The sequence below is a fragment of the Rhinolophus sinicus genome, chromosome 17 (genome assembly GCF_057876585.1).
Source record: "Rhinolophus sinicus isolate RSI-liver-muscle chromosome 17, RSI-T2T, whole genome shotgun sequence".
Lineage (NCBI taxonomy): Eukaryota > Metazoa > Chordata > Mammalia > Chiroptera > Rhinolophidae > Rhinolophus > Rhinolophus sinicus.
In genome coordinates this window covers 44658349-44671644 of record NC_142517.1, presented here as the reverse complement: position 1 = coordinate 44671644, position 13296 = coordinate 44658349, and the positions used below count along the sequence as shown (strand labels likewise).

Here is a 13296-nt window from a genome sequence, read left to right as displayed (position 1 = left end):
TTGTCACATTTTAGGAAATCTCAAGAACAGCACTGCTCAAAAGAACTTTCCATGATCATGGAAATGTTCTCTAAGTGCACTGCCATAAACAGCTACTGGCTACACTAATAAAGTGGCTACTGCAACTGAAGAACTAAATGTTTATTGATTTTAATTTAAATGGCCACATGTGGCCAGTAACTACCACACTGGACACCACAGCTCCAGAGTACTGCATTTCTCCTTTTCGAGTACTTCAGCTGTTTACATATTCTGTTATAAAATGGACTTCAAAGTCAAAGGTCAAAGCTGCCAACTTAAATAATGATTTCGGGGCATTTCACTGCACTAAAAGATACCTTTATGCCATAAACAGGAGACTGGCACTTACTGGTCTGATATCAATATCGCACATTCCAACACTTGTAGTGACAACATGACTGACACCCAGCATTGTATTTCCTGATAATCCCTACAACAAAATAAGATGAGTAGTGACACAGAAGAATTTCAAATAAAGCACAGATAAAAAATTCAGTATTATTTAGGTTTTATAAATACACAAGATCATTACATGTACAGGAAAAGCCAGGCTAATTATAAAATAAGCTTTCCTACCTTCACATTGGAAGGGTCAAATAATCCTTCAGGAATCTTTAACCGTTCAGCTCCAAAATCACAGTTGTAGCCATTGGGGAATTCATAATGAACAGTTGGCATCTGTGCGGCTACTCTGAAAACATATGAAACACAAAACAAAAACAATCCTCTTCAAAATTATAAACTACTCAGGAACCAACTTGTAAGAAAGCAGAGTGAAAATATCTTATTTTCTTTTACAATGTTATTCACTATTTAACTTTTTACCTTTAGACCAGTTAAGCATATTCTATGATTCTTCTTTAACTAAACAAATCATTTTATTTCCTCCTTTATGAAGTACACAGTTTTTTCAATGATTAGCAGAAAGGTTTTAATGAGCTATTAAATTATAAATCTTGTAAACAAAATAAGAAAACATACTGTTCATCGTAAGTTGAATCTGATACTTGAAGTACTGAAGCTTGAAAATCCTGGATCACACACTATGGATAAAAATTTTTAAAAGGTTAGTTTAAGAAACAAGGTTATTGAGCTTTGTCTTTGCAATCCACTTTCGTAACATTATATATAAAATATTTTTCTTAAATGAAACTGGACCACATTCCTGGATGAATAAGTCATTCAAGGGTACAAATCTATCCAGCAAGGACCCTTGACAATCAAGAAATCCAATTCTAAACATCTGTATTAGAAGCTAAATGACAGAATATTTAAATCATATCAGTTACAGAACAATGATGAGATAAAAACAACTCTTGTTTCACAGTCCTGCATAACAAAGCCGGTTTCAAAATAGTTTTTACCTTAAAAATAAGTATAGACTTACAAGCAAGATTTCATTACCTGAATATACAGAGGGTGCCAAAAAAAGTATACACATTTTAAGAAAGGAAAAACTGTATTAAAATTACACTAATGATAACCATTTTGAGCACCTCTTGTAATTGCAGAAGTCAAATGTGACTTGGATCGCATTTCCCCGAAAATAAGACCTAGTCGTACAATAAGCTCTAAAGCATCTTTTGGAGCAAAGGTTAATATAAGACCTGGTATTATATTTTATATTAATTATATTTATTATATTTATTATATTACATTATATTATGTAAGACCCGGTCTTATATTATAGCAAAATAAGACCAGGTCTTATGTTAATTCTTGCTCCCAAAGATGCATTAGAGCTGATGGTCCAGCTAGGTCTTATTTTCGGGGAAACATAGTATTTACCTTGTTATCAGTATATATTGAGTATTACAATTTTAATAATTTTTCCTTTCTTAAAATGTGTATACACTTTTTTGGCACCCTCTGTATCTATGTATGAATATACACACACACACGCATATACACTACATTTTATGTAATTTTTAATGACTGCATATAGTATAAAACAATTTAAAATTTTGCTCTGAAGTACATGTCCTCTGGGCTGCTAAGGAAAAATCTTGTCTAATATTTTAGCAAAATTATTAAACATCTTCATAATTTTTACTTGTACTTAACACCCACAAAAAACCTTTGTATTTAGGTACAAAAAACTCTCACATAGGATATATCCCTGACACAGTGAATTGTGACTTTCATATCCTTTTACTATGAGAAATGATTGTACAAGCGTATATCTGTGGTGTGGGAGGTTGTTTTACTAACTTCTCCCCATATCAGTAAGTCATATGTTCAGAAATGGATTTTTAGTAAAGAGGGTCTCTCACTGGCTTCTAGCTAGTAACAGTACATTTTTAATCTGGCTGACTGATGTTAGGAAACAGAACATAACTAAGCCATAGTAGTAGATCTCTATGGTCAAAAACCATTTTCTCCACCAAAAAATGTCCAGACTACCATAATGCTTGTTTTTAACCCCAAAATAAAAGTTCCTTCCAGGTCTCACCATAGTAATCCAAATGAATATACAGTAGTGTTGACATATTTGGCAAGTATGAAAACCACTCCCCCAAAAAGCTATTAGTTTTATTTGTAAAATATCATTAAAAATGTAAAGTTTAAAAATAGCACTCATAGTATATTCAAAAACTGATAGCCTATAACTGTCATAAAGAGAATAAGGGTTACTTACGTTACACATGTAATTGTGCCAAGACCTTGTAACCTGTGGCAACTTCTCTTTTCTTTTCCAGTTTGCTGGAGATCCTTCACGCACAGGTTCCTGAGTACCAAGAGCAGGTGCTAGGTTAACAGGGCTCACAGCATGGGGTGAAGAGGTAGACATAAATTCCAAAAACAAAATTCAATCATCACTTACTTTTGATGCAATCATATAGGGAGGAATCAGTTCTATATTCATTTCTTGGAAGAGTTCTCTGCATTGCATTGTAATAAAGTCTCCAGCAAGAGGGGATTTCACAATACCTATGAAACAAATTCAACAAGAGAGCATTAAATCCAAACTTCTTGGGACAGATTTCCTCTATGAATTTATATATGAATAATATTTTTCAAGTAGAATTCACTGAACTATCCCTCAAAGCATGCATGAAGCCACACATCAGTTTTAAATACACATTATATACCAAAGACTTTTTTAAACCTCTTAAAAAACAGACATTATTTGGAAACTGTCTTCACGACAGCTAACATTGTCTCCGTGCACTCTGGTTGGAGACAGGTACCTTGCTGAAGGACGTAGCCATCGTGAACTGGAATAGCAGTGGTATGAGTGGCTCCACTGTCCAAGATGAGCCCAGTAGAACGACCATTAGCAAATCTAGTTTAAAGCATTAAGGAAAAGGATCAGGCTCCTAAAAATAATGTTTATTATAAAAGGAAGGTTTTATTACGGCATTTGTAAACATGTACATTATGGCTTAAAATGTGTTCAAGTAAATCTAGGGATGAAAATTGCTATCAGATAATGACTCTGGCTTAAAAACAAATGACAACAAGCCGGACAGACTTCCAGAGGGGTAGTGAGAGAAACTTGGGGAAACTTTTATCCCTGAGACAGACATCTGTTAAGCTGGTCAAAATGAGCACAATCACTCAGTCTCTGGAGATAAATCAAGGGCTTACAGCAAGTTGAGAAGCATTTAGTTAACAAAATCTACAGAAACTTGGAAAGAACAGGGGGAGGCCGTGGACGTTGAACCAAGAACTAAAACCATCCTCACACAGAATTAAGGAAGTGTCCTTTCAACAGTGTGGCTGCTGAGTGGCAGTTCCCATTTCCCCCAACTCAATGGGAAGAACCACTCCCTATGGATTCAACAGCCAGTGAATTATCAGCAGGACCCACTTTCCACAGCTTTGTGCGGCAACAGGAATATCGTAACCCACTGTTAGGAATATGGCCGGAATAGGGCCATATACTCGGTCATCAAATATTTACTGAGCATCCATGATGTGCCTAGTGATGAGTCTGATATTTAATGAAGGAGGAAAGGAGGGAGGTCAGTTGGGCATGAGCATTCCTTAAGCACAGAAGACACATAAAGGGGAACCAACTGTGTCTGCCCGGAAGGATATCCTGTTCGGTGACATAGAGATCAGTAAGAGAAGCTGTAAAAAGAACAGCTCAAGATGCCCTGGGATGGATTAAAGACGTCTAGACATCTAACCAATCCCTGGGCAATCCAAGTGTAAACTGGGGAGGGGTACCTGGGGAAGAGCAGGAATATGGGAGCAGGCCAGGAGGCAGGAGAGCACAGTGAGGTCAGGCAAATGCAACTGGTTCAGTACAGCCTGGAAGAAGAATGCAGGAGAGACTGTGGAAGGCGATTCTGGCTTAAAACAGGCTGGCAACGAACAGATTATTAGAACGGCAGTGTGAAGAACGGGCAGTTAAGAGGAAGGGCCGCAGTAATCTCAGAAACAGCTTGCACCTAATGCAGTGGCAGTGGACAGAGAAATAAACAGACTGGAAACATGGTTGGGAAAAATAAATACACATAGGTCTTGATGACTGATATGTTTGAAGGGTTAAAGATAAAAGATTTCTGGTCTGGGCAACTGGAAATAAGATGATAGACAGAAGGAGAAGGAATAAATTTGAAGGGCGAGAAGATAAATTCAGTTTTAGACATAATGAATTTTAAAGGGCTATATTACTCAGCCATAAAAAAGAATGAAAATCTTACCGTTTCCAACAACATGAATGGGCCTAGAGGGCATTATGCTAAGTGAAAAAAGTCAGACAAAAGACAAATACCCTATGATCTCAATTATATGTGGAATCTAAAGGAGAAAATAAACAAAATAAAAGAAAAAAAACAAACTCATAGATACAGAGAACAAATCGATGGTTGCCAGAGGAGAGGGGGATTAGGAAGGTGGGTGAAAAGGTGAAGGGATTAAGAAATACAAATTGGTAGTTACAAAATAGTCATGGGGATGTAAAGCATAGAGAATATAGTCAGTAATGTTGCAACAACTACCATGTTTCCCTGAAAATAAGACCTAGCTGGACAATCAGCTCTAATGCATCTTTTGGAGCAAAAATTAATATAAAGACCCTTAAATAAGACCGGGTATAATATAATATAATATCAGGTCAGGACATATTTCTTTATCTGCCCCTTAATATGCTTGCTATAAGTATCTGATGATGAAATCTCAAGTGAATTTACAGCCAATTTCTACTTTTCTATGGTATTGGAGGGAAGGAAGGAAATGGCAATCTCTGAACTCACTTACGCTTACTGGCTTAAACACTGCCTTCTATGCACATTCCCCTTCTAAAAACAAAATGTGAAAACAAACCTTGTTAACGAGAAGGATTTCAGTTTTTCTTTCCTATTACCCTCTCATAACTTCTGGTATATCAGTTCCAGTAAGAAATACTAAGAGCTAAAAAGAAGAGGGAAAAACACCCCAAACTTCTGAACAAGCAAGAACTGGCTAGTGTCTGCCTATTAGGGCATCATCTTCAATAGCATCACATTGATGTCTACAGAAAACCTGAGCATTACTCTTTCAAGGATACGCTGTCAAAACCGCCGTTTTGCAAAGGAAGAATGCAGGGATGTTGTAGTGTTCAAACATTAACTCTGTCAGTTTCTCTCTCTTTGCTCTAGTGTTCCACTTGAGAAGAGGAAAAAAGAAGTCCAAGTTATTTATTGTCTAAAAACCAAAATGTTGACTTAGTTCAAGATTCATTATAGCACTATTATTAACAATGATGTAGAACATTAGAAACAGAATAAAATACCATGCCAAATAATCTTCATTACATCTTTATAATATTTATTTCATTTCTGTTTATTTGTAAATAGTTAATAAATATAAATTAAAATTTGGTTATTATTTAATAAGTAAAATTGCTGCTATGAATTCTAGAAATTACAGATTTTTCAATTAAATAGGATTCTTATAAAGTATTATCAAATCTTAAGAGTGATCTAGTAATCAAAATCCTAAGTATGACTTTTAAACCACCAAATTCTCCCACTTATACTTGGTACTCATAAAAAACCCTAGAGGTTAGAAACAGTTAACAGAATATTGACAATTTTCTGAATTCCAGAGACTGCAATCCAGCAATTTCCAGCCTTAGTTCAACAGTTGACTTCTCTCCTGAAAACCTGAGTATAAAAGCAGATACAAGATACACACTGCCCTTGATGCACAAGGAACAATTCGAAAACCAAAATGGGAAGGAGCCCAAGGAAATCAAATGTTAAATAAATCCCTGGAAAAAAATAACTACCAAAGCCCATTAAGGTGCTCTGGTATTGTTCTTTGAATATTTTATTTATTGAAATAATAACATTAAAGTTGTATTTCTTTAAAGATTAATCCTCCTTTCCCTAATTTTCAAAATTCAAAATATAAATTTTTATGTTTCTTTAAAGAAAAGGAAACATTCTTCAATAAGTGGGGGAAAGAAATAGAGAAACAAAAAGAAAGTCTTGGTCTCACCGGTGCTTCTGACATGAGAACAGGATGCAGGCTGGGTTCTGATTTGACATGCATTTTGTAGGTATGATCCAAAATGGCCTGGAAACTATCCCAGTCTTCAACTAGAATATTAAATTAATACCTTGAAAATAATGCCTAGTTGAAAATGAATACATCATCTTTTGAGAGATTCTTTTGAGAGATTGTTTCTATGATTTAGCCTTAAATACTTTAATATACAGAACCTACTTAGGTACAAATCTATTTCATAATCCAATGCTTTATATAGACATCATCATGTCTTCTGGATATAGTACTCCAGTCCCAACAGTGTCACAACCCCAAGACTTGTCTGAAATGTAAATAATGTACCTAGTAGACCTAAAATACCAAGAACATAATATTCAATAAGTACTTATTAGAGGCCCAGTATGTGATCAGAATGGTAAAACAATTGTGATCTAGACCTGACGAATTCAAAAATCATACAATCTATTTGAAAAAAAATTAAAGACAAAAATCTTCAGATAATAAAATATCTTTAATTTGTCTTCCACCTGAACATTCCATTAAAACTGTCTGCACAGGTCACTACTGACCTTCTAACAGGAAAATCCAGAGACTACTTCACATCTGAAACTTCGCTTGACCTCTCTAAATTATCTGACACTACTCACTTGGGTTTGTAAACCCAAGAGTTTACAAACTTTTTCTGCCACAGTCCAAAGAAGAAATATCATTACTTGTACAACATCCTTCCACAAGGCCTAGCGAGACTGTTTTTTGGTCAATGGACTTTGTTAGTAGCTCTAACTTCTCTCTCCCCTTCTTAGTAGAAATTTCAATGTCACAACTAAAACAATGAGAGTCACTGGACATCTATGCTTCCAGGACATTTTCTTTTCTTGGCCTTCTCTCCTGAATTTTCTCCTCCCATCCCTAAATGTTCCTTCACAATCACCTTCATCAGCAACTCTTCTTCCCTACTGGTTATTTAGTTATTATTATTCTCTATTCCTTTTCACAAGGAACCCCATCCTCAACCCTCTTCTCATATTTCAAACTCTTTCTGGGTAACATAACTCCATGTCTTAAAATTTTTCTCACCTGCTTACTATATCAGCACCTATGTTCGAAGAGTGAACTCAGTAACAACGTCAATTACTTGCTGTGCAGAAAAGAGTTAGCATAGCAGGACTGAGAGAGGCCTGCTTACAAGGTTGACCCTTGGCTGGCATCTGAGCACTTGACTGGTAAACAATTCCCTACACTGACATAACACTTTCCCTAAATGCTAAGAGTAGCTCACTGTGCCTTAACTGTTTGTACAATGTGGCCTATGATGAATACCTGTTCCTATGGGAGTCTGCGATTTTGGTATATGCTAGGCACACGGTACCTACATAACCAGCCCCCAGTAAAACCCTTGGGTACTGAATCTCTAATGAGCTCCCTAGTAGACAACACACATGGTGTTACAACTCGACGCCGGAAGAATTAGGCATAGCCTGTATGATTCACTGTGAGAAGACTCTCGGGAGCTGTGCACTGCTTTCCTCTGGACTTCACTCCATTCTCCCTGTTTTCCCTTTGCTGATTTTGCTCTGAATTATTTCAGTAATAATCTGAGCCACGAGTACAAATATGTGCTGAGTCCTGTCAGTCCTTCTAGTGAATAACCGAACTTGGGTATTAGCACTACGGTTGCCTCGTAAGACCATAAAACTTGCTCCTTCACCTTGTACTCCTACCTCAATGCATGGTGCCCTCTATTTAGTCACCCCAATAAAAAACATCTAAGAAACTATATGGTGATGGAAGGAGAACTGTCTGACTCTGGGTGGTGAACACATAATGCCATATATAAATGATGTATTATAGAATTGTACACTTGAAACCTATGTAGTTTTGTTGACCATTGTCACCCCAATAAATTTTAACTAAAAAAAAAATCTAGGAAACTTTCTCGGCTCTTCTCTGCTTTTCAGCTCTCTAATCACTTAAGTACCATCTGTCTCCCAGATATCTCTGAAAGCCATCTCAGGATTTCTGCCATCAGTGTTATAATTTAAATCCTCTTCATTTCTCAACTGGACTCTAATCTTCCTGTCTCTAGTATCTCTCTCCAGTCTAGCCTGCATATTACTGTTAGAATAGTCTTTCCACCTGGCAAGGATGAGCATTTCACATCCCTGTTTAAATTCCTTTGGGGTTATCGTCCCCTGGCATGGTTTACAAGCTCTTTCATGATTGCTCTCTGCCTACCTTTCCTGCAACTGGCCCTAAGACACCCAATGTTACAGCCATACTTAAGTGATGACATTTCTAAACATGTGACCTTCTTCCACAACTCCATCTCTTCACAGGTGCTGGCTGCTCTGCTTTACTCAGTCTTATCAGGCGAATTCTTATTCATTGATCCAGACTCAGTACAAAGGTTATCTCCTTTGTGAAAACCATAACTGACCCACTAGGATAGACTTAAATACCTCTGCTCTCTAATCCCACTGCTTATAGACATAGCTATATAACAGCACTTATCCCACACATTTTATAAATACATCTAGCTCCCCTACCTATGAATCTCTTGAGGAAAAGGAAAGTCTTTTACGCATCTTCATATTCTCAGTGCCTGGAACATCAATTTGTGGAATAAAAACAAAAAATACCTGATGTTCAACTTATAAAAAGCTGCTGCTTTATATCTAAAATGCACCACGCATACTCTATATTTATAATCAAGTCCACAGAAAACACATCGTACCCATCCCATTTTTGAGTGGTGAGATGGCCTCCATGTTCTCCCTCGGAACACGCAGGGCATTAGTATCTATGTAATAGGTGGGGCCGCCTTGTTTGCCTTTATCGCCATCTATTTCCATCAGTGTGCTTCCATCGTCTCTTTCTAGCACCATACCAATGGCTGTGGGGAAATCCACCTGCAAGAGTCAAAAACATGTATACAAGTTTTACCTGCTTTTTCCCCCTAACTAATGTCTTTTATCATGTCTGAGTCAGAATTTCTGCATGAATTTAATTCTACATGAATGGCCCTCACATATGCAATTAGCTCTAACATTACACTTACCTTGGGACAGTCCTCACCAGCATAACCAGCTCTCACAGTGTAGGATCCAATGTCAAAAACAAGGGCTCCAACTTCATCTGAAAAGAAGAGAGGATAATTAACAATAACTTACAAGTACCATATGAAAATTGAAAGAGTACTTAACATACTCAAAATGGGAACAAATGTGAAAGCTCTACCAAAATTAAAACAGGCATTACATTCATATTATTACTACCTTGAACCTAGTTTTAATTTAAATACACACTAAAGATTCATTTAATTAAAATACAGTTTCATACATGGTATATCAGTAGAGGTTCAATCAGGAAAAAGATGGTACATTAAAACTGGGTAATTTGAGGCAAGTTAACTTATTAAAGGAACTATTTACAAAGACATAGGCACAGCACAGAAAAAAACAGAAAAGACAGTATGGTATCCTGGGACTAACAATAACAGAATTAGAAGAAACTGCCACCCTTAGAATTGAAGAAACGGAGAAAGAACTTTTTCTAGAACCCAGAGTTTGTGTTGGGAGGGCTACCTGACAGGAGCTCTGACCTTCACTTGAGGGATGCAGCCTTGGCCCCTGAGAGGAAGGAACCAGACTAAAAAAAAAAAACATGCCAACCTCTCTCCTCCTCCTCCCCATGGGCTAGGATGACTTCATGACTTCTCATCCAAACTGGGCTACTTGTGAATGTGAAAGGGTTTCCAATTAATAACTGTACCAAGAGAAGAGGCACAAAGAAGGAAGTATGGTTGTCCTACCACTTGCAAAACCAGTGGTCAAGAAAACCCTGATGCAGTCTATAAGGGTCAGTCTTCAAGGACACAGAGAAGGTGGAAATGGGTGGAAAATTGATCTGGAAGGGCAAACGGAAGAAATTCAGTACATTTAGGTACCATTTTTCACACATTAAGGGAAATTATATTCATGCAATTAGGGAAGAAACTGAGCAAAACCCCAAGAAAAATAAGGACTCTGAAGAATAAGAGTTTAAGGTATTATTATATAGATCAAGTAAAAATCATTTAAATGACGTATCAAAATGTGCACATTTCAAAGATTTTTAGGAGATAAAGTTTAACACTGGGGGAGAAAGCTGGTAATTTTTTTTTCACATTCAAATTCAGAGAAAATCCTCTAATTATACTTTAAAATTACGTGAAGTAATTTTAAAATTACGTGAAGTAATTAAAATTACGTGAAGTAATTTTAATTTTAGGTGACTAAAATGGCACACCTCCTAAAACAAAGCACTTTGGTTTTCAAAGGAGAATTTTTTCAATCATTTAAAATAATAAAGAAATACTATTTATCACCATTAAAGTGGCAAAGACCCAAGTGGCAAAGACTGATAAGACCCAAGTGCTGTCAAACAGGTGGGGAAACAGATTTTATAAACCTGCTAGTAAAAGCTGTGAATTGGTGCAATCACTATACTAGGGGCAATTTAGTCATATCTACTAAAGTTGAAAATGTCCATACACAGAAATGACACATATCTTGTGTAAAGAAATACTCTCACATGTATTATAAAACGACACCTACTATAATGTTCACTATCTATGTGACCTTGGGTGATTAATCTCCCTGCCTCAGTCTCCTCATACGTAAAATGTGCATAATGATACTGCCTATCTCACAGGATGGTATAACAATAAAACATGCTAAATGCTTTAATGTATGTAAGCACTTAGAACAGTACCTGGCACAAAATAAGCACAATAAGTGGTAGCTGCTATGATAATTATTATTGTCACACTGTGCGCCACAGGAAAAGGTAGAATTAATCTAATGATCTCTCTCTATAGGGAAACACATCAACTACAGTTTATTAACACAGTGAAATACTATATACCTCTTAAAATGAGCGGTCTAGATCTACAGAAGGTGCCAAAAAAATGTATACACATTTTAAGAGAGGAAAAGACTAGTCTGTGTAACTTTACTAACAATTGTCACCCCAATAAACTTTAAAAAAATTTTAAAAAGGAAAAAACTGTATTAAAATTGTAATTCTCAATATATACCGATAACAAAACGTGAATACAAGTCATGTGTATACATTTTTTGGCACCCCCCCATATGCATATGTATCAAAATGAATAAATCTCAAAAGAATACTCAGTTTATAAAGCTGGTGCCAAATATATATATATATATATATATATATATATATATATATATATATACACACACACACATATACATATATACACACACACACATTACGATACTATTTAATTTACTATGGACACATACACACTTAATAAAACTTTAAAAATAAGCATGGAAGCTGGAAATGTTACATACCAACTTCAGTTCAGTGGTTATCTCTACGTGGGGGAGAGAGGGACTCCATATCATTAACATTTTATTTCTTAATATATGAGGCAAATATAGCAAAATATTATATCTATTTAATCTAAGCATAGTGAGTACAGAAGTATCCCATACAAACTTACATATATTTTTTATTTCTTAATATGTTTGAACTATTTTAATTTTTAAAATAAAATTTAAAATAAAGAAAACTCAATTGTTACACTACAAATATTCACAGGTGAGAAATGGTGTCATTACAGATTAATGATCTCATTGTCACTTAAATAAAATGAAGAGCCACCTATTTTTATTTCTAATTTGAAAGTTTCTGCATGTTACATTTCCCAAAGTAATTAACCCTTCCCTATACAATTCTCTGATCTGAATTATTTTGTCTGAATATGAGTCCTTAAAAGTAGAACACTGCATTTGTTTTCACCATAGCATGTAAACTCAAGTACAAATAGTAAGTAAAGTATAGAAATGAGGATGGATTAGTAAACTTTAACACTTGGATTAACCAGAAAGCCAGGTAAAGAAATACACTAACTAAATTAATTGGCTGCTCAACCAAAAATTTCAACTCCTGTCCTCAAGAATCAATATTTTGCCCTGTACCCGGTCTCTTAACCTGTTCTGTGTCATGGACCAAATGATCTGGGCAAAACTGTTTCCCCCTAAAATTCATGTGCTGAAGTCTTAAGTCCTTGTAACTTAAAATAGAACAGTATTTGGAGATAAGGTCTTTACAGTGCAATTAAATTAAAATGAAGTCATTAGGGTGAGCTCTAATCCAATATGACTGGTGTCCATCCTTATATAAAGAGGGAATTTGGACACAGATATGTACAGAGGAAAGACCATGTAAAGACACAAGAAGAAGACACTATTTAAGCTAAGGAAAAAGGCCTCTGAAGAAAACAATGCTGCAGGCAGCTTGACCTCAGATTTCAAAAGCCTCCAAGACTGTAAGAAAATTAATTTCTGTTGTTTAAACAACTCAGTCTGTGGTACTTTGTCATGGCAACCCCAGCAAACTAATAGAGATAGCTTCAGAAACTTATGAATCCCTTCTTATAATATTTTTAAATAGATTATAAAAAAGAAACCAACTGTAATAAAATATATCCATGGACTCCTTGGGGAGGACAGAGACCCCATGTTAGGACCCTCTTCTAATTTACCCTCCTTAGGTAATCTGCTCCACACCTACAGCCTCTACTTCTACCTAAATAGTAATAATTCCAACCTCAAATCTCTCTTTCGAGCCCTCAACTTCATCTAAATCTGCATCTTGAGCGCCTTACTGTACATCAATATCAATTCCACCTGATGTCCCACGGGTGCCTCAAATTCAACATATCTGGAGCACAGTCTTCTTCTCCCCATCCTGCCTAACCTCACATCAGCATCGCTCATCACAGCTAGTGGACCCAATCAGCACAGGCAAGTACCTCTG

At 36.0% G+C, this 13296-nt stretch overlaps 1 protein-coding gene across 2 annotated transcripts in view; it reads right to left on the bottom strand.

Moving 5' to 3' along the window:
- ACTL6A (actin like 6A) overlaps window positions 1-13296 on the bottom strand; it is a 37749-nt gene that overhangs the window by 5429 nt on the left and 19024 nt on the right. For both annotated transcript variants that reach the window (XM_019751866.3, XM_019751865.3), the window contains exons 2-11: window positions 9524-9600; window positions 9200-9374; window positions 6457-6557; window positions 5522-5619; window positions 3213-3307; window positions 2846-2952; window positions 2660-2749; window positions 1003-1064; window positions 598-712; window positions 371-451 (exon numbers count right to left, since the gene is read on the bottom strand). In XM_019751866.3, coding sequence (XP_019607425.1) covers window positions 371-451; window positions 598-712; window positions 1003-1064; window positions 2660-2749; window positions 2846-2952; window positions 3213-3307; window positions 5522-5619; window positions 6457-6557; window positions 9200-9374; window positions 9524-9600 — 1001 coding nt within the window. The remainder of the gene's footprint in view (window positions 1-370; window positions 452-597; window positions 713-1002; window positions 1065-2659; window positions 2750-2845; window positions 2953-3212; window positions 3308-5521; window positions 5620-6456; window positions 6558-9199; window positions 9375-9523; window positions 9601-13296) is intronic.